Source organism: Chiloscyllium plagiosum, chromosome 2, assembly GCF_004010195.1.
Source record: "Chiloscyllium plagiosum isolate BGI_BamShark_2017 chromosome 2, ASM401019v2, whole genome shotgun sequence".
Lineage (NCBI taxonomy): Eukaryota > Metazoa > Chordata > Chondrichthyes > Orectolobiformes > Hemiscylliidae > Chiloscyllium > Chiloscyllium plagiosum.
In genome coordinates, this window is record NC_057711.1 from 101825182 (window position 1) to 101851954 (window position 26773).

Here is a 26773-nt window from a genome sequence, read left to right on the forward strand (position 1 = left end):
TTGAGGATTTAAGCTATAGGGAGAGGCTGAACAGGCTGGAGTTGTTTTCCCTGGAGCGTCTGAGGCTGAGGGGTGACCTTATAGAGGTTTATAAAATTATGAGGGGCATGGATGGGGTAAATAGACAAAGTCTTTTCCCTGGGGTCGGGTAGTCCAGAACGAGAGAGCATAGGTTTAGGGTGAGAGAGGAAAGATATAAAAGAGATCTATGGGGCAACGTTTTCACACAGGGTGGTACGTGTATGGAATGAGCTGCCAGAGGAAGTGGTGGAGGCTGGTACAATTGCAACATTTAAGAGGCATTTGGATGGGTATATGAATAGTAAGGGTTTGGAGGGATATGGCCCGGGTACTGGCAGGTGGGGCTAGATTGGGTTGGGATATCTGGTCAGCATGGACGGGTTGGACCGAAGGGTCTGTTTCCATGCTGTACATCTCTGACTCTTAGGTCCCTTTTATGTCTTTCCCCTCTCACCCAAAACCTATACCCTCTACTTCTGGACTCCCCATCCCAGGGAAAAGACTTTGCCTATTTATCTTTCCCATGCCCCTCATGATTTTATAAATCTTTATAAGATCAGCCCTCAGCCTCCGACACTTGTTCCTCTACCATCTACTTGCCATTGGGAGGCGCTTAGTATAATCCCATTTTAACGATTGCACCTTTCTTATTCCTGAGTTCTACCCATAATACCTCACTGGATGAACTGTCCAAGATGTCCTCTCTTCGTGCAGCTGTGACATTCTCCTTCATCAGTAATGCAACTCCCTCCCCAATGTTCCATCCCTCTATCACACCTGAAGCTTCTGAACTCTGGAACATTGAGTTGCCAGTCCAGCCCATCTCTCAACCAAGTTTCTGTGATGGCTACAACATCATAGTTCCATATAATCATTCAGGCTCTAAGGTCATCAGCCTTACCTGTTATACTCCTTGCAGTAAAATGAATACTCTTAAGATTGCCAGTCCTGCTGTGTTCATTAATCTGGCACTGCCTGCTCTTCCCATAGACATACTTGACTTAACCTTTATTTTTTCATAAGTCGCTCCACATGCTAACCCACTGCTCTGGTTCCCAGCCCTTTGCCACACTGTTTAAACCTTCCCAAGTGGTACTAGTGAACCTCCCTGCAGGGATACTGATGCCCCTCTGGTTTAGGTGCAATCCGGCCTTCTTGTACAAGTCCCTCTTACACCAGCTCTTTAGCCATGCATTCAACTGTATTATCTTCCTATTTCTGGATTCACTAGCACAAGGCACAGTGAATAATCTCAAGATTACAGTCAGCCAAGGTCCTGCTTTTAAACTTTCTGTCTAACTCCATAAATTCCCTTTCCAGCACTTTATTTCTCTTCCTGCCTATGTCATTAGTACCAATATGGACCAAGCCCTCGCACTACTCGGCATACTTTTTTGGAATGTCCTGTGCCCGCTCAGAGACATCATTGACCCTGGCACCATGGAGGCAACACCATCCTGGAGTCTCACCTGAGCCACAGAAATGGCTATCTGTGCCTCTGACTGGAGAGTCCCCATCACTACTGCTCGCCTAGACTTCAACCCTCTTAGTTATACAGCAGAACTGATAGTGGTGCCACAACCTGGCTGCTATTGTTGCTTTCCTCTGAGAGGCCATTCCATCCCAACCACCCCCTCCCCAGCAGTATCCAAAACAGCATACTTGTTGGAGAGGGCAATAGTGCAGGAGTCCCTGTGGCTATATGCCTGCCTGACTGTCATCCATTCGTCTGGCTGAACCTTTGTTGTGACCACATCCTGGAAATGTTTTGCCTTCTGTATGCTCCTCAATGAGTCCAGTTGCTGCTTCAAATGATCCATGCGGTCTGAGAGGAGCTGCAGGTAGATAGACTTCCTGCAGACATTGTCAGGGATATTTGACCTCTCCCTTATCTTTCACATCTCACAGGACGTGCATTCCCTCCACTAACTGTCATTTCTTCCCCTGTCGTAACTATTGCATTCAAATAAAAGGTAAGGTCTTACCTTGCTGTACCCTAAGGCTGTTCGCTCTCCTTGGCAAAGCCCAACATTCATCAAAGCCCACACTTTGACCTCAAAACCCTTGTCCAAAATGACCACTTGCACTAGAGCCTGCCTCCCTTTTACATGCTGCCACCCTCTGTTGGATGGTCTTCCTTGTGTTGAAAGCCAGGCCTAAGTAATCCTCTTCTCGGTTGTAATGAGTGAGCCAATTTTTCCTAGAATTCTCCTCAGTCACTTTTCAATATCACCCACAGTTCCCTAATACAGCAGCCCAACTATCAGTATTATTTTAAGGCCCCTTAACTGTCACTATCCTACCCCACCTCTTGTTCAACAGTATTCCAAACCATCCGTCTTAATTGTTTTTGGATCAGTGAACAACTTTCAGAGCTGAAGCCACCAACAGTTTGTGAGGACCAGCCGATTATTCATAATGGTTACAAATGCCATAACAGAGGTTTCCAGCTGTATTGCCTAAAACTGGTGGATGGAATCTGGTCCCATTTCCATTTTAAAACAGAATACCTGTCAATACCTGTCAAAGGGAATGGGGCTACCTGGAAAGTATATTTTACCTGTCAGATACTGCAAACCTTTTGCCAGTGTTGTTTTGAAAGTTAGATATACACTGTCTTTTCAAATAGGCTTGATGGACTAGCCAGATCCTTCCTGGTGCTTGAGATTCAGATGGCTGTCAATCACTGTTGAAGGGTGCTCATTGCACAGAAAGAAGCACACCTAGATGGTTTTCTGCTTCTCTTCATTCTGCAGCATTATAAAATCATAGTGTAATTATAGTTGCCCAGTGCAGCAACTACAGCGGTATCATTGGGGTATAGAATGTTGTCATATTGCACCCTTCTAATAGGGAAGAGTTAAGGTTCATGATGGAATTGCATACTACCATCAAAATCTTGAGTTGTACACAATCAATGTAAATATGCCTTTTAACCAGAGAATGTTTTAACATATCATTATGAGATTGAGGGCTAGCTTTGTGTGCTAAAAAGCTATGTTGAGATCGGTTTGCAGCCACTGAGTTAACTTCCACAGGATTTGATTTACAGCCGCAGTTGCTGTTTTCAGGGAAAGGAAGGTGTGAAGTAGAGGTTAATTGTTCCTTTATAAAGTGGGAATCTAGCGTGAATGCGCACACACACACACACACACACACACGTGCAAACGTACACACACATGCGCACACCCCCAAATTGATACATCTACACTAAATTGTCCACTGCTCACTTTACCTTATCCCAGGCCCTGCTCCATGCACACGCACACACACGCACACACACACACACACACACAAGCACACCCCCAAATTGATAAATCTACACTAAATTGTCCACTGCTCACTTTACCTTATCCCAGGCCCTGCTCCATGAAATAGCAATGTGTTTTTGAGTGTTCTGATACAATGACTATGGTACTTACTCCCCTAACACTGTAATCCTTTAGGTGGGCCTCTGTCGTCCTGGTGATTATGGATCTGATGTGTCTCATTTAAACCTGCATAAAACCTTCTGTATTCCTCACGGAGGAGGAGGACCTGGCATGGGACCAATTGGAGTGTAGGTTTAAATTGTTTATTTGCTTACTGTGTTGACTCGGGATGCTGATCTTTTGTAGTGCATAAAGGAATTTTATTGAAGATGGCCATGACTTTTTAAACATAGTGCAGTCCAAATGAAATGTACATCTTTTGGTGTTTTACTGCAACTATATATGTCCCTCTGTAACCCACTGGGACGTTATAGGTCGTTAATCGACTTTCTGTTTTTATTGGTAATGTCAAGGAAAACCCAGAAATATTGTGTTCTGCGGTCTGGGCAAAGAAATAAGACTGATATATTCTACGGGGTGGTCAACTCTTGAACACTTCACTGAATGGAGATTAACTGGCATTTAATAAAGCATTAAATTTAGTTCAGGAAGTGTACTAAGTTTGATTCAGTGCCTTACTAAGCTGTTACATCCACATTTATCTTGCTGATGGGACCAGTCGAACACGGACTCTCAGTTAATTTTCATCATCAATGCAGCAAATATGCCTTGCATCAAATCCTGGATTTGTCTGTAGAGATGATACAACATTGATTATGCAGACATCAATGCTGTAGAACTCCAGTCAGATGCCCACCAGCGACCTGGACTCGGTGAAATGCTACTTCCAGGCCTGGTGCCTTCATCCCAATCCAGACAAGACAGTTATGACCGTGTTCGATCTGAGCACCAGGCACTACCAGGACAGCCCTCACCCCCATTCAAAATACCTAGGCCTCACCCATCAACCTCTTCTCCTCAACAGCGGGCAAGAAGTAAAAGGGTCATAGACTCCTAGCTAAATGGCGCCATGCAGACTGTCAGGGATTGTGAAGACTACTCCAATGAGTTGTTCCTTGTGCTGCCTACATCATCCCATCTGCCAATCTCTATAGTGCCAATGGGTTCTGTAATCTGAAGGAAATCAGGAATGCCTGGCTGCTCATAATCAAGAATTTGGGGGGAGAAAACCCCACTGGGAAAGCATTTAAATTCACACCAGCCATTGTGAGAACCAGCAGCTAATATTCATGTGATTGATACAGGCCCCGCAATCCCAAATGGATCAAGTTGTAAGACACATGTAGCATAAAAATACCAACACCTCAACATTGACGGACAACAGGGCTCCCTAGATTCAAACTCCCTTCAGAGAGAGTGGGCAGTGCTCAGCTGAATCATAGGCAATGTACTTAGCTTCTCCCCAGGTAGAAGCTGAGGAGCAACATGGTTGTGGCTGTGCATCATCCCACACCATGAAACATATGATCACAATCTGCCTTGTCCCATCTGTTGTGCAGAGGGATCTCAGTTCCACTCAGCTCTTAAAAGACTACCTAGTGCTTTAGAAATTCCATCTTTTCTTTGTAATAAATTAGTAATATGACAGTTGAAATTATTTTTGTTAATTATTGTGGCTTTACTTTGTGTAGAATTTATTGATACAAAAGCAAAATCCGTGCACTTCTGTTGATAAAGTTGAGACATTCAAAGGCAAGGAAGGTGTTGGTATCTTTGCTGAGTTCGCTGGTCTCTGGCAATGTGACTATAAGGCCTCAGGAACTTTGGGTTTATTAATCAGACAGGGTTCAGACTTCTCTGTGCTATCCTCCTGGAACTGCCAAAGTACCAATGTTTGGTTTTGGAGAGATCGGTATGGAAAGCAAAGTAGGGAAAACCAGAAACCAGCTGTCAAGACTCACACTGTTCAACTCCGTTCTCAAAAATGCATCTTATTTCTTTATAAGGCTCTTGAGGAATAGATGAGTATCCATGGTGAAATATGTTAAAAATGTAACATTAAGAGCTTTGTCCTGACGAGCTGTATAAGCCATTCATAAAATTTGAGGGGCAAACTTGACAATCGTATTTGGCAAAAGTAATTTATTTTTCTACAATATATTTTTAGGAAGAAACACCTTGCTCCATACTTGCCCAGTCATCCAGTGATCCCTCCAGTGTCCGATAGTGATGCTCGTCCTTTGGGTACGATCAGTGCTGCCCCTTGGGGCTCTAGTGCCATCCTGCCAATCTCCCTGGCCTACATTAAGGTACAGAGTAATCTTGGATGTTTATTTTGTATAACTCAGTATCAGCTTTCTCAACAGAACATGAAACATGTGGAAAACAATGTGCATTTGCTTCTCACGTTTGTGTATTGTTTTAGAACAGTCTGCAGGCTGACATTCTCATTTGAAGTCAGTTGGCAGCTCCCCAATTCCTGCTACATGTCCCAGTTTACTTCCCCTCCTTGTCCTATGAACCTTTTCAATGGAAGTCCTGATGGACCTCCAAATCCTTACTCAAACATCTCGTCTCAAAATTAATGTTACTTGAGCTATTGAACCAGGAAGATCATCATAGTCAAAACCGTGGGGTGGCATGGAGGCTCAGTGGTTGGTGCCAGGAATCCAGGTTCAATTCTAGCCTTGGGCGACTGTCTGTGTGGAGTTTGCACATTCTCCTCATGCCTGCGTGGGTTTCCTCCGGGTGCTCCAGTTTCCTCCCACAGTTGAAAGATGTGTAGGTTAGGTGGATTAGCCATGAGAAATATGGGGATACAGGGATCAGATAGGGAGGTGAGTCTGGGTATGATGCTTTTTGGACAGTTTGTGTGGACTTGTTGGGCCAAATGGCCTGGTTTCATACTGTAGGGATTCTATGATTCAGTGCAAGATTCTGTAGAGACTGCTGGAGAAATTCAGCAGGTTTAGTAGTATCTGTGGAGAGAGCAGCTCCATTAATGCTTCGAGTCCAAAGTTACTTCTTTGGACTGAAGAGAGATGGAAGTATGATGGGTTTCCTTGGTAGAATAAAGGAGAGGAGGAGCAGGTGAGACAAGGTCAGAGGGAGTTGCAGACTAGAGATCACAGGTATCAAAACAAGATGAAAAAGGAGTGCTAATGATTGCAGAGCTAAGAGATCGGTTTGGAGTAGGCATTAATGGCAGTATTTAAGTCGGCTCTTCAGTCAAAACTAACCCTGTATGAACCCAATGTTTATAATGGCACAGATAAACCAGGAGTCACTAGATAGCAATAAAGAGTAGGAACCTTGACCAGACTTGGGATCATTGTCACAGATAGAGCATTGTGTGCAGTGTTGGAATCCATATTTTAGGAGGGACTTGATTGTATTGGAGAGGGAGCAGAAGAGATTTCCATAATGTGCCTGGGTTGGAGAGTTCCAGTTATGAAGAGAGATCTGACAGACTGGGGTTATGTTCCTTGAAGCAGAGGAGACATGGGTGGTGGGGGAGGGGTCTTGATTGAGATGTGTAAAATTATGAGGGACATGGATACGGTAAACAGGAAGCAAGTTTTTCCCTTGGTAAAGGGATCAATGTCGGGGACAAAGATTTAAGGTAAGGGCAGAAGGTTTGGTTGATTAATTGTCATGTGGTTCGGGTGGTTTTGTTATAATTCACATGTCGTCAATGCAAATTCACTGTAACGCGATTGACAAATTGGGGACGTTGTTTCTACAGCGTGAACGCTTAAAATGTGTGTTAGCTGTAATGTGATTACAGTGCCACATTTTTAAAGCACAATTTTTCTATAACACAGGGTTGCACAAGAACGCAACCATGTTATTGAAGAACATTCTGTATAGTGAAAAGCTTTATTTATGTACAGTACAAACAGATCATAGTAAGCAAGGATGTATTGATCAAAAAGACCTATACACGTTTGCCATTCGTGTTTGGAGGAGATGTGAGGAAACTGTTTTAAACCCAGAAGTGGTAGGCATCTGGAGCTCACTGCCTATGAGGGTGATAGAAGCAGAAATAGGATTATATTAATTGAGGATATCTGGTAGGCATGGATGAGTTGGACCAAAGGGCCTGTTTCTGTGCTGCACATGTCTGTGACTAAGTATTTAGATGTACGCTTGTGATGCCAAGACATACAGGGCTATGGTCCAAGTGCTGAAAAAAGGGATTGGAATAGTTAGGTGCTTGTTTTTGACTGGCACAGACTCAATGGGCTGAAAGGTGTTCTTTTCTATAACATAGACATCTTTGACTCCAGTAATCGGGATCATTTGGAATTATGCATCCTAGTTGAGACCAGCTGTACCAGCAATGAAATGTACATGACTCTGATGACACTACTATATTTTGGTACTTTGGTGCATCTATCCACTAAAGCTCTTGCAGTGAGCCATTCAAAACACAAAGTGGCTGATTGTGCCTGACCTATTAGATGAGTATCAAGCTTTGGAATGAACCAACTAAGACTTTCACGTTTGTTAGGGATATTATTTAATTTTATTGTATCAGTATGCACTGAATTGTTTTAAAAGAGTGGATATAGCTGTAGAGGAAAAGAATTGTTGGACACACAAGTACTTAAAATAGTTGGAGTAGGTTGGGCTAGTCCTAAAGATCTTAACCAAGTCTTAGTTATTCTGCAATTAGACATAGAATATTGCTGAAAGAAGCCTTTCATCTCATCGAGACTGCATCTTGCCCAAACTCACCCGCACCATACCCGATCTCTGTAACACTACATTTCCCATATCTAATCCACCTAGCCTGCACATCACTGGACGCTTTAGCATGGCCAATCCACCTAACCTGCTTTGGACTGTGAGAGGAAACCCCATGCAGACACTGAGAGAACATGAAATCTTACAGTCATGTTCTGGTACTTGCATTTTAAGTTATTCAGCCTTTTAAATTGAGAGACATGTTTCTATAACCTGCTGAGAGTTTTAATCTGAGCCAGCAAAATTTTGGAAGTTTCAACTGGTGTGAAGGTAGATTAATTTTACAGGCTTGCTTGAATCTTTGTCTCAGATTAGGCATTGTGCTTTCGGAGAAAAACGTGTAATGGGCTGGTTGGCAGTTTTTGAATTCCATGTAAATCTCCAGTGTTCAGTGCCAGACTGACAGTCTGTGAGTTTGAATTGTGATCTAGCACTTCTTCCTTTTTGTGTTACTTGTATTGCACTACTGTAACCTCACTGGAAGTCACCTGCAACTCTGTTTACATGTATGAATCAGGATTCCGTTTCATCTTCTCTGATAAAATGAGTACTGCTTCAAGGAAATTGCTAGATTTTTTTTCCTTATTCTTGGCAAAAACAAAGGACAATCTTGCGATCTGTACTCTGAACAGAAATGTCCATCGTAAACTGAGTGTCATAAATTTCCTGAGATTTTATGGTCCAGTTATTGCCAGATTTTGTACTTTGTACCGTGAATTCCTACCATGGTACCTGAATTCATATTGCAGAAATATTTGATAAAAATTAAAAGCTCATTAAAAGAAATTAAAAATGGAAAACATATTTAGTCAACTGTCCTTTTCTATTGAAACAAAAGTTGAACAAGGGCTAGGGATATGTGCAATAGGGGGAGGTGTTGGCCTAGTGATATTATGACTAGACTGTTAATACAGAGACCCAGGTCATTTTTTTTTTAAGATTCCCTATAGTGTGGAAACAGGCCCTTCGGCCCAAGAAATCCACACCGACCCTTCGAAGAGTAACCCACCCAGACCCATTTCCCTCTGACTAATGTCCCTAATACTATGGGCAATTTAGCATGGCCAATGCACCTAACCTGCACATCTTTGGACTGTGGGAGAAAACGGGAGCACCTGGAGGAAACCCACACAGACACGAGGAGAGTATGCAAACTCCACACAGTCACCTGAGGCTGGAATTGAACCTGGGACCCTGGTGCTTTGAGGCAGCAGTGCTAACCACTGAGCCACCATGCATCATGTTCTGGGGATCTGGGTTTGAATCCTGCCATGGCAGATGGTGGAATTTGAATTATTCAATTAAAATCTAGAATTAAAAAATGGTGACCGTGAAACCACTGTTATCTCGTTCACTATAAACTCCATTAGGGAAGGAAAGTTGCCATTCTTACATTGTCTGGCCTCCATGTGACTCCAGACTGACAGCAATGTGGTTGATTCTTAACTATCGTCTAGGCAATTAGGGCTGAACAAAAACTGCTGATCTAGCTAATTTTGACTGCAACTATGAATGAATATAGAAAAAAACTACTGCAGTTTGCTCTTAAATCTTGTTGCATTAGCTGAATTTAACCAAATGCTTTTGAATTGACCTACAGCAATGAGACATAACTCTAAAACCCAATATATTTGAAACACTATTTCACAATCAGCATTGCACAGTATATGTGGCTATAGGACCATAAAATATATGGTAATTTACTGTATCCAGCCTGCCTGACCATTCATTGAGAGTGCAGTTGATTTGATAATCCTCCACTCCACTTTACTGCTTTCTCCATCTAACCCTTGATTCACTTCTTGATTAAAAGTCTGACTATTTTAATCTTAATTATACTTAACCACCCAGCCTTGACAACCCTCTGTGATAAAGATTTCCACAGATTCGCTACCCATGGGGAGAAGGAATTCTTCCCATCTCTGCTTTAAATGTGTGACCTCTTATACTGAGATTATGCCCTCTGGTCTTAGACTCTCCCACAAAGGGAAAGAATATTTCTGCAAAAACTTTGTTATCAAGTCTCTTCAGAATCTTGTGTACTTCATTAAGATTATCTGTCATTCTTCCAAACTCAAACAGGTACAGGCCCAATCTATTCAGTCTTTCATCACGAGACAGTCCATCCATTTGATAGGATGTTTAAGAGATGTTTAGATAAACACACAAATATGCAAGGCATGGAGGATGTAGACCAAGGGCAGACAGAAGGGATTAGTTTAATTTGGTGTCATGTTCGGCAGAACATCATGGGCTGAAGGACCCGTTCCTGTGCTGTATTGTTCGACTATCTATGTTCTATATCTGGTTAAGGTACAGTTTGCCTTTTCTGGACTGTCTCCAATGGCAGTAATCTTTATTTCGATAAAAGGTCCAAAACTCTTTGCTGCATTCCGTGATTTCATCAGATCTCCTCTGAAATGGTGAGAGTGATTTATAAGTTTTTTTTAAGGTATTTGGGTAAGAAGTGATAAAGTAGTGTTGATAGATTGTTGGCATTTGGAGTATAATCATAAGTCCAAAATTATTTTTCTGCTGAAATGGTAACGATGCTGCAGTGATTTTTGCAATGCTGTTTCTCTTCACCTAGTTGATGGGATCAAACGGACTTCAGCATGCTTCTGAGATTGCCATTCTAAATGCAAACTACATGGCCAAGCGGCTGGAAGCTTTCTACAAAATTGTTTTCAGGGGAGCAAAGGGTAAGTTGACAAAGGTGCTTGGTTATTTGTTGGAGTTTTGGGTTTCGCAGTAAAGTAGAAGCAGACTAGGTGGGAAATATTCAGTAGTTTGGGCAGCATCTATGGAGAGAAATCGAGGCAACAATTCAAGTTCAAAATAGAAATTGATGGTAAAGCTCAGTATGTCTGACAGCTTCTTTAGAGATAAATCAAAGTTAATGTTTTAGGTCAAGTGACCCTTCCTCAGAACTGAGGTTTCAGGTTTTACAGCCTTCTCACCTTGGTTGAGGTTCATTGGCCTATTGTCAGGGATTTAAGATGGAAGTTCTAAGCTAACATTCCTGGATATTTTCCAATGCTTTGCTTTCCACATTTAGCAACCAACGGCAGGGGGGCATTGTTTTCTCGAAGAATGTTTTCCATTTTTCAATATGATCATGTGTCCCTCAGTCTCTTGTCCGAGGCTTTCATGCTACCAATTCTCAGTGGGAGTGGCTGCTACAATGAAGAAATCCCTTTAAAACATTCCCAAAACATGGCATGCAGAAGATAAATTAAAAGTACAATGGAAGTCTGATGTTATGCAGATTTTGGGGTGGAGGTGTCCAAGTGTGAAAGGCCATTATAAGTGGGCCATATCCCAGCTAAACCACTGAGACAGGGGACCTATCCTTCCAAACACTCCCTCCCTATTTTACTTGGGCCTTGGGAAACCTTGCAACTCACAAGAGACCCTCCTCTCCCCACCTCCACTCCCAAACATGAGGGACCTGCATCAGCCAGGTTGAGAAATGGCTTCTTTCCAACTCCTCTCCAGGGTCAGGGATCATGTCTTTCTGTGTTTGGCAATAGAATCCACGCCATTGGAGGTGAGCTGCTACTGGAGTACTGCCCTCCTGAAAGGTGAGCCAATAAGAAAGGTGGGTTGAGCCTACTGGAATGAGATCCATCTATGATGGCTTCTAGTTGATTTCTTGTTCTGGGTATGTTCAGTCAAAACAGGGAAGCACAGTTAATTCAATGATTGTGCCTCCTTTGCTCAACCGGGATGATGTTGCTGTAATAGCGATGGTCTTAATTTGTCTCTACTGTTTAAATAAAAGAAACTTGTTTTAGTAAATGAAATGAAACTTAGAGACAGTAAAAAGAGTCATTAGGTCCTCCTTCCCACTGTAGATGACTCGCGGTACACTGATCTGTATTATATTAGACTCGATTGTTTGTGATTAGGTTTGGCACAGCAGCACTTTACTTTCCTGAGAATAGCAGGCCCAGTCTATTGGCCTGCTAGATAATAGATGTATAGGTGAGGTAAGCAGATTATGCAACACATAAAAAACAGATTTTTCTGCGTTAATTTGTGACTGTGCAAGTATACTTAAGTGTATGTAATGAAATGATTCATTTAACCAAATGTGTCCAGTTTGTTTTCCTGCACTCAGTCATGAGAGCAGAGTGACAAGCAGGATCAAACTTTGAGGAAAAGTTTCTGGATTCTCTTAGTGTTATTATCAAGGAACTTTGATGTTTTTCATCATTACTTTGTTTGTCTATATTGTATGTTATTTTAAATTGTAATCAATTAAGCTGAATTAAATTAATTCAACTAAATTGACAACCCATTGAGGGGCTCAGTAACGAATGGCCAAATCATAAATTACACTTGCTAACTTTAAGTGAAAATGTGGTTTTTCAGTGGGAGATGATGCACTCTAATCGCGGAAGACTGTACTTGATAAACAAATTTATAACGTAATTGTATTAATTGTGTTCATATGAAGAAGATTCTCACCAACGTGGTGTATGTGTGTGTGTATATATATTATGTATCTGTTATTGTGAGTGTGGATATGTGTGTAGGTGGTCTGAATGTACCGGTGTTAATTGCCTAATTAAGAGCCTCAATTGGCAGTGGGGTGCGATCATCTAATCAAGGCAGAGGCAGGAAGGCAGTGTGGTCCTACCTGCCATCCTCCAGGCTAATTAAATGCCCCCTTTCTTCCTCCAAACCAGTCATTAGAAGGGGATTAAATTGATTGTGTAATCATTGCACTTCAAGAAAATCATGACACTTGTATCAGCACTATTTAACTATTGTGTCAGTGAGTGAACTCTGTTGCTGTTTATAATGCTCTTGATTCATCACCGCCACCAGTGAGAGATGTAACAACCATCAGTACGTCAACACCATTGGCAGCAATATTTATTCACGGCTGTGGAGCCAGCAAGGGCAGAACTTTCGACTGGGAAATCAAGACTCACGGGTTTGTTGAATGTCCTGCAGAAGTGAACTGCAGGACTTCTCTTACGTTTTCTCCACAGCTTTCCTGCCCACTAGCCAGCTTCGTTGAGAGGCTGACTGCCCATTGGTCGAGACAGTAGCAGGGCAGCTGATCCCAGGTAAGTAAGAGATCACTGTGATGGGGAAGGAAGGTTGGAGGGGCGGGAGGGTAAATTGTGTAAGAAGTCCAGAGACTGGCAGAGGTGAATGCTTGGAAATTGCAGATATGCGAGAGGACTGGGACGAGTCTTAAGATTGGGTTTGCACACTCAGACATCATAGGGTTTAGGGAAGCAGGGGACTGGGGACAAGCTCTTGCAAGGGTGGAGGAAGTCTGACCACTGAGCTGGGTGAGCTCTCTAAGCTTGTGGTGAAGTAGAAGATTGTTGATGCCATAGATGTGGAGCTCCAGGAAGTCAGAGATCCCATTGAGTGAGCACACAAAGTTAACAAGAGGCGAATCTTAAAATTGGAATGCTGTGGGGAGGCAATATATCTGCTTTTTTTTGAGCCACAAGCAGCACTATTCTTGTGTTTCATTGAGAGAATGCACTGAAAAGTAACCCAACTACTCCCAAGAGTCATCACAAAAGTTAAAGATTATAAAATAAGTATACAAAGATTTCACAGTTTACTAGATTATCAGACCCGGGCTGATAGAAGATCTGCACCAAGCTTCTGTACCACCAAGAATTATTATTTATTACAAGTAATTAAATGCTATTTACAGGTAAACTGTTATAAACTAAAGGTAAGTAACACTAGTAATTAAAACTTTAAACCCCTTATAAATTTCCCTTATTTGCACAAGCGTACACACCATCAGACAGACAGAGAAAGAAAAGCATTAATGGGAGAAACTGGGGAAGCAGTTCAGTGACCTTTGTTCACCAGACCTGTTGAGCTGATTCTTGCTGACAAAAGGTTTCTTCTTTCTTTTCCTTTTCCAAATCCTTCCACGGATTTGCAAGAGGCAAAGGGTGGCTGATTGGCTTATAAAGGTCCCTGACTTATCAATTAGAGGTCACAGTTTACAGCAACTGTTTCTTCAGATTTAAAGTGCACTTGAGTTCAGAGAACAGAGAGAGAGGCAGTTAAACAAAGACCTGAGGATACTGGAAGTCTGAAACAAAAACAGAAATTGCTGGAGAAACTCAGCAGGTCCAGTAGTGTTTGTGAAGAGAAAGCAGTGTTAATATTTCAGTTCCCATGACCCTTCCTCACAGCAGTTGTTTTCATAGCTGAGGCCCTTTAATTTGCGATGCACAAGGCTTGATTAATCCAGAAAGTATGTGGCTGAAGTTCATTTCACCTTTTTACTGCAATAATTCATGCTGGAGGTTTTTTTGTGGTTTGGGAAACGTGTCAATGTAATTTAACTTGGATTATAATGTCGTTTTATGGGCTCTTTCTCAGGTTTCTCAATGTAGCACTCAGAGTTTGATTACACGTGCCCCTTGTTCTCATTCTGTACCACTTTTGATCCTCGTTCTGTGAACAGTTTTCAAGTACTTTTCTGTCCATTTTAATCTAAAGTTGAAATTATGTCGTCCCCTAGTTTACGCTGTTTCGTGACCTTGATGGCAAGAATTTGAACTCGGTACTCAGTCTCAATGTGGATTGTGACCCTCTGAGCTATTTAGTTGGCAAAGTGTGTTGGTTTATCGTGTGTGCACTTTCATTCTGTATTAGTTTTAAAATTTGTTTTTGCTGGGCTTTGTGTAAAACGCTCATTATGGATAAATGTGCCTGTGGAGCAAAACATTAAATATGCAGCAGAACCATTTTGTGAGAAGTTAGTTTCACTCATTGGAAGGTATCATATGCTGACTTGCTTTTGTCAGTAGTCATTGAGGGATTAGGTTATATTATCTTCTTGTCTCTATTTTGACTACCGTGCATAAAAAAATCTGCAATGATGTATGTTCCACTGAAGTAAAGCCACCTTTTGGAGAATTTTTGGCTGTCTGTTATTTACTGTGTTTCTTAGAAAGTCCTAAGCATTTTCCTGCTGACTGTATTTTTCACTGCTCCCACCCAGAGAGAGAGAGCGATGTTTGTACGTCACTACATCATTATCACCTTTTAGCTAGTCCCATAACTCCCAACTTGTTTTGTTTAAAAACTCAATTACATGAGGATGACAAGCTGCACGCGTTTTAAGTATTCGCTGGTGGTTTACTACATAGACACGTAGAATGAGCGAGTTGAGTTCTGAGGAAAGATTGGAAAGGCTGGGCTTTAGAAGAGTGAAGAGTGACTTGACTAAAGTGTGAAAGATCCTAACTGGTCTTGACAACATGGCTGTAGAACAGACCTTTCCTGTGAATGCAACTTATTCATCTATAGTGTTTGATACATGGTTTTATTGAATTTTGTGCATGGCCGCTGAAGCAACTCATTTGAAACCCTAGTTCTTTGTAATCTCATGAGTCAAATATTTCTGTGCTGTCTTTGTCAGCTTCCCATCTTCCACCAGGTGTGAACTGATATTCATCCAAATGTCGGCTCCCACATCTAAACTCCCATCAAGTGCCATTCACTCATCACTATTACACTCACTGACCTATTTTGGCTCCTGGTCTGGCATTGTCAATTTTATAAATCTTAGCCTTGTTTTAAAAATCCCAGTATAGCCTTTCCTCCTGCCTATCTCTATACTCTCTCCTCCAGCCAAACAAATCTTGGAGACCACACTGCTCCTCCAGTTGTGGTCACTTGCACATTCCTGATCTTACTGACTCCTTCATTTGAGGTTGTGTTTTCAATTATCTGCTACTGTCTTTCTTAATACCTCTTCCTGTTGCTGTGTGTCACATTGTGCTCAATAGTCCTCTTTTGCAGGGACGGAGCAGGTATGTTCGGTTTGCTAGATGGTTGGCGTCTGGATCAGATTAACACCACAACACTGTTAGAACCTTGTTCCTGTTGAGGTAGACTCACTGCCTGCTTTCATCACCCTACCCACAGTAAACAAAAAGTATTGGTCAGCAAATAATTGCAGAGGACCTGACCCTGGGCAGAGATCTCAAGATGAAGAATATTCTTGCAAAGCATCTTGAGATGTTTTACTGTGTTGAAGGGCTGTGTAAGTGCAAGTTTTTGATGTTAGTAGATGATTTGAGAATCCTTCCCAGAGGTGTTTTGTCAAGAAGATCAATTCCACCTCCCCTGTGTTCACGTTGTAATAATGAAGTCACTCCACTTGCCAGATTTGGAGAGAAAGTCCTGTTTCTCTGAAGTTCAAATCTGAGCTTCAATTATGAACAAGATCAAATAGAAGACCAAATCTGGCAACACATTACAGTTAAAGTCTTAAAAGAAAATACAGTTAATTTGAACCATCACTGATGGATGCTTCCATCTATTGTAATTTTCTTAAAAACAAAAAAAAACAAAGCGATTGTGTGGATTTTTGGTTATGATATTAAATTAAATCCATCTGTTTGCGGTATCCCAATAATTGTATTTTGTTTACGATCTTTACTCAGTGAAGGTCATGCAACAAATTCCATTCTGGTTCATTTGGGAACAGCGGGCACCTGTCTTCATATGGAGAGAAACCTGTAGGAGAGCATCTGGTATCAAGAATACCTGGAAAATCAGGTCCATCATTGACACTCATTTTTAACAATTTTTTAAAGAACTCGATGTTCCTGTTTAGTCTATATTAACATGCAGCCTCAAATGTTCTGTCAAGTTTTCTGTCGTGAAAGCATTGAGATAAAATACATTAGACTCTTATTGAGCTTGGGAAACAAGATGTAATATTACCCTGCACCACTCCTACTGAGTCATGCTTCCTAACTGATCCAAATGATTCAAGTACGCAGTCCAGTACAGAGTTTGCTATTGACTGGGCCCTATAATCAGTTGGGATCCCAGCAGTATACATTGACCAGCACACTTGAACCTCTTAAACAAAAATAATCTACGCTCTTTCGCCTCAAGCTACTGCACACCTTCTGAGGACGGTTTGGCTAGAGGGCAAAGCATAGCAAATGGAACAATTGGGAAAGGGATCCCAGGTTTTCTGGTGTGCTACTGGAGGCTTGAGTGACAAAGGAGGAAAAACCGAGGGATGTCATGTTTCTATAGGAGATCTTCAAGACACACCTTGAGCAAAAAATTGAAGGAGTTACGTAAGAAGATCAACTCCCAGCATCAGGCTTTGCTAGTTTGGCTGCAGCACCAGAAAATGTTCAGTAACCTCACACACCTAGAATAATCAGTGAATGCACATTCCAGTGGTATCTGCCGTGCACCTGTCCTAACTATCAATGTGTCTCAGCTCCATCACTCACTCATCGGAACTCCAAATTTACATTCCGATAATCCACCTTATCCTCGCACATACCAATGCCATCAGCCTCCCACCATCTCTCAGTGGCTTCTACATACGTACATCTGCTATTGCTGAATAGATGTATTATCCAACACTTGCAGCATTCTGACTGACATTCTTCTCTCAGTGTTACTGGACATGGTGGCCCACAACCTCTGCGAGTAGTAGAGAACTGGCTCACATGTATCTCTTGAGCCACCTGGAGAAGACAGTGTTTTGCACTAAGGGACTGGTCGTGAATGAGGCTGTTGCATCAGGGCGATGATATGTTTCTGCCTACTGTCCCTTCTGAGCTCTCATCTCACATGTAGTCCTCCTGCTTTGCACCCAGCATTCCATCTACATTCCTGTTTCAGGAACTCACTGCCTGCCTGGTCTCTGCAGCCTCATTGTCAACAGAACAGCCAATGTTCTGTGAGGAGGCAGCCCCATCACGTCATCCCAGTGACCTTGTGTCTGGATCAGCTTTGGGTGAGCCATCCAGCACGAGTTAGAAATGACAGTGCATTCGCCAAGATCACCAAAGGTCAGGATCAAATTCACACTTTCTGCTGACGAGGACTTCAACGAAAGATGAAAAGGCTGACAGAAATGCCCTGCTGCAGAGCCTGTGCCCACTGTCAAGGGATGGAGGGGATTGGCATCAACTTGGCAGAGGGCTTCCTTACATGGAAAGTGGAGCCTCGCCTGTCCAATGCGGGAGTGTTGGCCAACGCCACCAGCAGCCCTCGCAGACCCAAGTGTAAAACAGCATCTGATGATCAATGTTTGTGTCCACCACTGTGCTGGCACTGTAGAACCAGACTGAGGCCTTCAGAACAACCCATGCCCGACCCTGTGCCATGCAGGTTCAGATGGTTGCTGCAAAGGCTGAGGATGGCAGTGCTCAGCGGGATATGTGCTACATTTCAGTGTGCTGAAAACCTGTCCCACCTCCCCCCACCCTCACCCCACAACTTGTTATGTGGGTTTCTGAGGCTTGGCGATGAATTGACCCACTACGACATAGCAGGAGGGCTGTGTTTGTGCCAGCGTTCTATCTCTGTTGGTATACTGCTGCACATGCCAAGAAGGTCCATTCAGAAGCCAGACACACAAGGCCCAGAGCTGCCCAGTGAGACCATTCACAACATTTCCCAGTGAAAACCAGCAGCCACTGGATTATCAATGCACAGGAGCTGCAGGGAAGGCAGGGAGCATTTTAAGACTGGTGTGATGGAAATAAATAGAGGGGAATCAATTAGACTAATATGCACTGATTGGAAGTACTGTTTGATAAAATTGTTAAATACTGCTTTGAGTTGGTAGTTTATATTCACAGATTTACAGAATTTTACAGTGCATCATGTGTCCACTGTTTCTTTTACCTCGTGTTAATCTTCTGCCTTTTCCCTAAATCCCTGCATACCATTTCTATCCGAAATAATCATCCAATGCCCTATTGGATGCGTCAACAGAAACTGCTTCCACCACGTTTTCAAGCAGTGCATTCAAACTAGTCGCTGTGTGAAAAAGGTTTCTGTTACATCCCCAATTGTTTGTTTGCCCAATCATTTTAAATCTGGGCCCTCTCTTTCTGTTATGAGTTGGAATAGCTTCCCACTATCTGCTTTATTCAACCGGCTTATAGTTTTGAAAACCTCAATCAGTTCTCCTCTCAACCACCTCGTCTCCAAGAAGAACAGTCCCAACGTCTTCATTCTATCCGCACCATTGAATTATTGATGGTAAGTAATTACATTAGAGTAGGAAATGTGTGGGTATAACATGAGCTTTGAATATGATGTCGTGCAAATTTACACTAAGGTGTAAATTGGGTTGACTGTGCATGCAGGAGAAAGTGAGGTCTGCAGATGCTGGAGATCAGAGCTGAAAATGTGTTGCTGGAAAAGTGCAGCAGGTCAGGCAGCATCCAAGGAGCAGGAGAATTGACGTTTCTGGCATAAGCCCTTCTTCAGGAGGCGAGAAGGTCGCCATGCCAGGATGGGAGGTTGCCATCACCACGCCTGAAGAAGGGCTTATGCCCGAAACGTCGATTCTCCTGTTCCCTTGACTGTGCATGCATCCATAAGAGGAAGAAGAATAGAGGAGTAGCCTTTATTGTCACATATACTTAATTAGTATAGTTGAAAAGTTTATACATCGCCAATTACAGCACAATTTAGATACAAACATACCTCGGCACAACTTCTTTAGTGACAAGATTTTAGACAATACAGAAATAAAATGTCCAGAATTTCAGTACAGCAGACCACACCGACACGTAGCTTCCAGTCTGCACCAGGCCCTGGCTCCACACCGCACGCATCAAGCCAGGAGGCGAGAAGGTCGCCATGCCAGGCTGGGAGGTCGCCATCGCCACGCCAGGAGGCCCCTATGGGAGCACACCACTGCACCAAGCTAGGAGGTCATCAACTGTGGTGAATAAAATTGGTGAGCTGCATATGCAGTTAGTCATGTGAAAGTATAACGTGATTAGTGAAGGAGAAAGTGAGGACTGTAGATGCTGGAGATCAGAGCTGAAAAGGTGTTGCTGGAAAAGCGCAGCAGGTCAGGCAGCATCCAAGGAACAGGAGAATCGACGTTTTGGGCATAAGCCCTTCTTCGTGATTAGTGAAGATCTAGCTCAAAAATGATAGGGCTGGCTCTGAAATAGGCCTGGTGTTTAGGACAATTAGGGATGGAATGAAAGGAGGAGGGATGGCAGTATTGATTATAGATAATACTATAGTGTTGGAAAAGCAGGTGCCCTAGAGGATCAAAGATAGAAACAATTCTGTTGAAAGTATTAAAGGTAATCATTACATTGAGTGTACTGTTAATGTTCCCAGTGAATGGGAAAGCTTTAGACGAATTTACAGAGTGGTGCAAGAGTTATAGAACAGTTATAATCCTAATACAGACCGAGACGGTGATAATGTAAATGGAAGAGAGGAGGTAGAGTTTCTAAAAGAGTGTTCAAATAAATTTTTTACATGCGAATGTTTCAAGTCCAACAGGAAAGGACTTATTGCTGAATAACGTAGATCAAGTGAATCCAGTGTGACTGAGGGAAAATCTGAATCATAGATTCCCTTCAGTGTGGAAACATGCCCTTTGGCCCAACAAGTCCACACTGACCCTCCAAAGAGTAACCCATCCAGACGCATTCCCCTACATTTTACCCCAACTAATGCACCCAACTTACACATCCCTGGGCAATATGGGCAACTTAACATAGCCAACTCACCTGGCCTGCACATCTTTGGAGTGTGGGAGGAAACTGGAGCATCTGGAGGAAATTCATGCAGACACTGGGAGAATGTGCAAACTCCACAGAGACAGGTGCCTGAGGCTGGAATCGAACCCAGGTCCATGACGCTATGAGGCAGCCATGCTAACCACTGAGTCACCTTGCTTCCCTACAGATAACCATGAACATAGCATCATAAGGTGTACGTGGACTAAGTATGGAAAAGGGCATGGAGTCAGCTAGAATTAAAAACAGTAATTATTTGGGAGTCCAACTTCATTGAATGAGAATGGAGCTTGAGTATTAGCTCAGGGACAGTTTGTGCAGATCAAAGGATGCCTGCTGCCTTTGTCCTCCTCTCTCGAGCCAGTGTTTGAAGCCCTGGTGACAACATGAGTGCCATCGTGCCAGCGATGTTATAGTAGATGCAGCAGACTTGGACATCTGAGCTAGTATTTGCTGGTGGGCATCCTGCAACCAGTCAAGACAGAAGAAGCATTCTTTCAGGCTGCCATCCTTGGTTTGCTCCTTTCTGATTCCTCTTGCTTCTGTATCTTCACATGATGAGATGGTGAAGGGAGTCTCAAGGTGCATGTAGAATGGGTATCCCATGGCACCCAGTGGCCAGCTTCTGATTCTTTGCACTGTGCCAAAGGGTATAGCTGACTGGTGCAGGTTGAATATGTTGTCTCTGCTGCAAATATCCCTGGTGCTGATTGGCAGGGTCTGGGCAGGACTGCATGTTAATGAGCAGTGTCTCCCCATCATCATGCGTAGCCTTTGTAGGCTACAGTCTGGTGCACCCCACACCAATGGGGATTCTGCAGGCCTGATCTCACTCCAGCCTCTCCTGTTTCTCTCTGGCCAGTGAAAAATGAAGAAGTGCCCTCTCCTTCCGTGCATCACTTCTGTCACCGCTCCAAACCGCAATAACAAAACATGGCTCATGGTGCCTGTTCAGCCCGGAACGATCTGTGTGGTGTCAAAATTGAGGAGCCTGGTGATTGTTAGCAGCAAGATCTGTCAGCTAGGGGCAGCCTGGTTGGTCACACCAGGATAAACCACAAAACATTTGGTTTGCGGTTTGTTATATCAGCACCCCTGCATTTCGAAGAAGCTTGATTTCGTATCCGTTGGCCCGTTGCTAGGATTCAGTTGGTCAGTTGCAGATAATGTTTTGAGACACCAAAGCATTTACAATTCTTCACACCTGGACCGAACAATTGACTGCACTGAGGAAAAAAAACCATTCTACTTCAACTGTGACTACTCTCCAACCACCATCAAAGATGCTACTTTAAATTCAATCTATCTCAGAGCCGCATGTAACAGTCTGGTAACATGTCTGCTCAGATGCCATGTACTGATGGCCAGCAGTGGTGTTAGATCATTGCATAAGCACGTAATCCTCTATTTCCATTGTTACTGTATCTGAAGGATAATTGAACAAGGGCAAACATATAAAGACACTGTATTGAAAAGCTTTTTAAGTGTGGAACTCCTGCTTCATAATTGTAAGTCTTATCATTGGTTGGTACTTTGCCTTGTATATTTCAAGCAGGAAGAATTCTGGTGCTTCGCAAGTAACCAATTAAAATATTTGGATAAAATTTCTATCATCTAGATAAAGATTGAGACCCATGGCGTTTGTACCTCATGACACTTCTTGTTACTGGATAATTCTTTGGGTCATGTTGATTTTGTTTTTGGTATTGTGTTGGTTGCTTCATTGTCACGCTGGAGGAGAACTATTTTTCAAAGTCCTGTGTGTTATACTAAACATCTGAAAATGTTTTAATAGGTTACGTGGCTCACGAGTTCATCTTGGATGTGCGGCCATTCAAGAAAACAGCTAACATCGAAGCAGTAGATGTTGCCAAGAGGCTTCAAGATTATGGTGAGAATCTTTCTGCCGAGTTGTTTTGTAAACTAATCATTGTCTGTTCCTGCTCCTTATACAGTCGATTCTGATATAATGCAATAGTTCCATTCCTGCATGACCCTGCGTTATAAGAAAATCACGCAATAGCAGCACCATTTAAACTAATGGGGCTGGAATCGTGTTATAGCCGAGACAGGGACGGAATGTTCACATTCTACAAATAACGGTCTAAATTCTTCAGTCATGTGATAACCGTTTTGCGTTGCAGAAACGTGTATTATAGCAGAACTGACTGTATCATGGGCAGAAAGAGTAATCATGGGCACTGCTGGTGCCTCTCCTGTTCTCGGATCCTCAGTTGAACCCCTGTTTAATGCTTCCTTCCAATCACTTAAAAGTAAGAAAATGCTCGTAATGTGTAAGAAACATGGAGGGTTGAGATCAGACTGTCTTCTACCCTTTGTTTGAAAATAAGTACATTTTGAATTAAGTACATCTTCTGCTGTGGCAGATGGAAACAAAGCACCATGATGATACAGAGGCAGCAAATGTGACACATGATCTGTTTTTGATGGAGGAAGCAATGTCATTCAGGACACCAGAATTTGGTACTTTCATCCAATAGGAGATCCTGATATTGGGGAGGCTCCCTCTCTTCCTGCTGGGGTTCCTGATATTGTGAGGGAACAATTGCATTGGCTATACTGGGACACTGTTTGATACGTTGCAACTTGCTGAAGTTCTTCCAATACCAGGAACTCCCTGTTAAATACTTCTGGTTACTAGAATTCAGAAAAGCTAGAAAAGGCAGGAAAGGAATAAGGGTGATAGAATTGATTAAGGAAAGGATTACAGTACTGGAGAAAGTTGATTTCCTAATGGATTCGAGGACAGAATTGATGTGGTACAGTTTCAGAACAAAATAAGGTGTAATTGTATTGTTCAATGTAGCCTGTAGGTCATCAAGTAGTGAAGGATGCAGAGGGCAAATTTCCAAGGAAATTACAGACTGGTGCAAGCATTATAGAAAAATTATAATGTAAGGGATTATCTGCATATTGACTGGGATGGAACTACAATTAAGAACAGAGAGATAAATATTTCTACATTGTGCTTAAGAATTTCTGTCAGCAGTATGTTTTCAGTCCACAAGAAAGGAGACACAACGCAACCAGTTTCTTAGCAATGAGGTGGAACAAGTAAATAAGGTTTCTGTGAGGGAACATTTGGGGGACAATTATCATTGCCTTTTAAGGATTTAGATAATTTTCCTAAATGATCATGAATAATCCAAGGTAAGAATAGTCAACTGGGGGAGAACCAGCATCAGAGATCTGTGAATAGATTTGGATCAAATAAATTGGAGTCAAAGCTTGCAGGAGAAACTGAAGTTGAATAATGGGCTAGAAGAAGAAAAGCTGATCACTATCATAAAATCGTAGAGATATACAGCATGGAAACAGACCCTTTGGTCCAACCAGATGTCCCAACCCAATCTGTCCCACCTGCCAGCACCCGGCCCATATCCCTCCAAACTCTTCCTGTTCATATATCCAGATGCCTTTTAAATGTTGCATTTGTACCAGCCTCCACCACTTTCTCAGGCAGCTCATTCCATACATGCACTACCTTCTCTGTAAAATAGTTGCCCCTTAGGTGTCTTTTATATCTTTCCCCTCTCACCCTAAACCTATGCCCTCTAGTTCTGGACTCCCCCAACCCAGGGAAGAGACTTTGTCTATTTAACCTATCCTTGCCCCTCATGATTTTATAAACCTCTATAAGGTCACCCCTCAGCCTCCAAAAATAGCCGCAGCCGAGTCAACCTCTCCCTATAGCTCAAATCCTCCAACCCAGGCAACATCCTTGTAAATCTTTTCTAAACCCTTTCAAGTTTCACAACATCTTTCCGATAGGAAGAAGACCAGAATTGCACGCAATATTCCGACAGTGGCCTGACCAATGTCCTGTACAGCTGCAGCATGACCTCCCAACTCCTGTACTCAATACTCTGACCAATAAAGGAAAGCCTACCAAACGCCTTCTTCACTATCCTATCTACCTGCGACTCCACTTTCAAGGAGCTATGAACCTGTACTCCGAGGTCTCTTTGTTCAGCAACACTCCCTAGGACCTTACCATTAAGTGTATAAGTCCTGCTAAGATTTGCGTTTCCAAAATGCAGCACCTCACATTTGTGAATTAAACTCCATCTGCCACTTTTCAGCCCATTGGCCCATCTGATTAAGATCACGTTGCAAGCTGAGGTAACCTTTTTCGCTGTCCACTACACCTCCAATTTTGGCGTCATTTGCAAACTTACTAACTATGCCTCTTAATCTCACATCCAAATCATTTATGTTAATGACAAAAAGTAGTGGACCCAGCACCGACCCTTGTGGCACTCCACTGGTCACAGGCCTCAGTCTGAAAAACGACACTCCATCACCACCCTCTGTCTTCTAGCTTTGAGCCAGTTCTGTATCCAAATGGCTAGTTCTCCCTGTATTCCATGAGATCGAACTTTACTAACCAGTCTCCCATGGGGAACCTTGTCGAACACCTCACTGAAGTCTATATAGATCATGTCCACTGCTCTGCTCTCATCAATCCTCTTTGTTACTTCTTCAAAAAACTCAATCAAGTTTGTGACACATGATTTCCCATGCACAAAGCCATGTTGACTAACCCTAATCAGTCCTTGCCTTTCCAAATACATGTACATCCTGTCCCTCAGGATTCCCTTCAACAATTTGCCCACCATCTACGTCAGGCTCACTAATTTGTAGCTCCTTAGCTTATCCTCACCACCGTTCTTAAATAGTGGCACCATGTTTGCCAACCTCCTGTCTTGTGGCACCTCACCTGTGACTATCAATGATACAAATATCTCAGCACAGCGCCCAAATGTCACTTCCCTAGCTTCCCACAGAGTTCCAGGGTACACATGATCAGGTCCAAGGGGATTTATCCACTTTTATGTGTTTCAAGGCATCCAGCATTTCCTCCTCTGTAATATGGACATTTTTCAAGATGTTGCCATCTATTTCCCTGCATTCTCTATCTTCCATGTCCTTTTTCACAGGAAACACTGATGCAAAATACTAATTTAGTATCTTCTCCATCTCCTGCAGCTCCACAAAAAAGGCTGCCTTGCTGATCCCTGAGGGGCCCTATTCTCTCCCTATTTCCCTTAATGTATTTGTAAAAACCCTTTGGATTCTCCTTAACTCAATTTGCCAATGCTATCTCATGTCCCCTTTTTGCTATCCTCATTTCTCTCTTATGTACACTCGTACTGTCTTTATATGTTCTAAGGATTCATTCAATCTATCTTGTCTATACCTGACCTATTTTTCCTTCTTTTTCTTAACCAAACCCTCAATTTCTCTCATCTTGCAGCATTCCCTATACCTACCAGCTTTTCCTTACACCCTAACAGGAATTACTGTCTCTGAACTCTAGTTATCTCATTTGTGAAGGCTTCCCATTTTCCAGCCATGTCTTTACCTGCGAACTTCAACTTTTAGATCTGGTCTATCCTTTTCCATCACTATTTTAAAACTGATAGAATATGGTTCCTGGCCCCAAAGTGCTCCCCCGCCACTGACACCTCAGTCACCGGACCTGCCTTAAATCCCAAGAGTAGGCCAAGTTTTTCACCTTCTCTAGTAGGTACATCCACATATTGAATCAGAAAATTTTCTTGTACACCCTTCACAAATTCCTCTTCGTCTAAACTCTTAACACTATGGCAGTCCCAGTCTATGTTTGGAAAGTTAAAATCCTCTACCATAGGGTGGTTAATGAGATTTCAGTTATCTGTAAGAATAATAGGGTGGTTATTATTCTTGGCTGAAAATGTGTTGCTGGAAAAGTGCAGCAGGTCAGGCAGCATCCAAGGAATAGGAGAATCAACGTTTCGGGCAAAAGCCCTTCTTCAGGAATGAGGAAAGTGTGTCCAGCAGGCTAAGATAAAAGGTAGTGAGGAGGGACTTGGAGGAGGGGCGTTGGAAATGCAATAGGTGGAAGGAGGTCAAGGTGAAGGTGATAGGCCGGAGTGGAGTGGGGGCAGAGAGGTCCGGAAGAAGATTGCAGGTTATGAAGGCGGTGCTGAGTTCGAGGGATTTGACTGAGACAAGGTGGGGGGAGGGGAAATGAGGAAACTGGAGAAATCTGAGTTCATTCCTTGTGGTTGGGGGGTTCCTAGGCGGAAGATGAGGCGCTCTTCCTCCAACCGTCGTGTTGCTATGGTCTGGTGATGGAGGAGTCCAAGGACCTGCATGTCCTTGGTGGAGTGGGAGGGGGAG

At 42.8% G+C, this 26773-nt stretch overlaps 1 protein-coding gene across 4 annotated transcripts in view; it reads left to right on the plus strand.

Moving 5' to 3' along the window:
- Positions 1 to 26773, plus strand: part of gldc (glycine dehydrogenase (decarboxylating)) — a 172803-nt gene that overhangs the window by 121901 nt on the left and 24129 nt on the right. For 2 of the 4 annotated variants that reach the window (XM_043715133.1, XM_043715152.1), the window contains 4 exons: positions 3468 to 3580; positions 5461 to 5602; positions 10633 to 10744; positions 22383 to 22478. In XM_043715133.1, the coding sequence (XP_043571068.1) occupies positions 3468 to 3580; positions 5461 to 5602; positions 10633 to 10744; positions 22383 to 22478 (463 nt within the window). Of the gene's footprint in view, positions 1 to 3467; positions 3581 to 5460; positions 5603 to 10632; positions 10745 to 11540; positions 16611 to 22382; positions 22479 to 26773 lie in introns of all 4 variants that reach the window. The other 2 variants (XR_006315278.1, XR_006315277.1) reach the window with 2 other exon arrangements.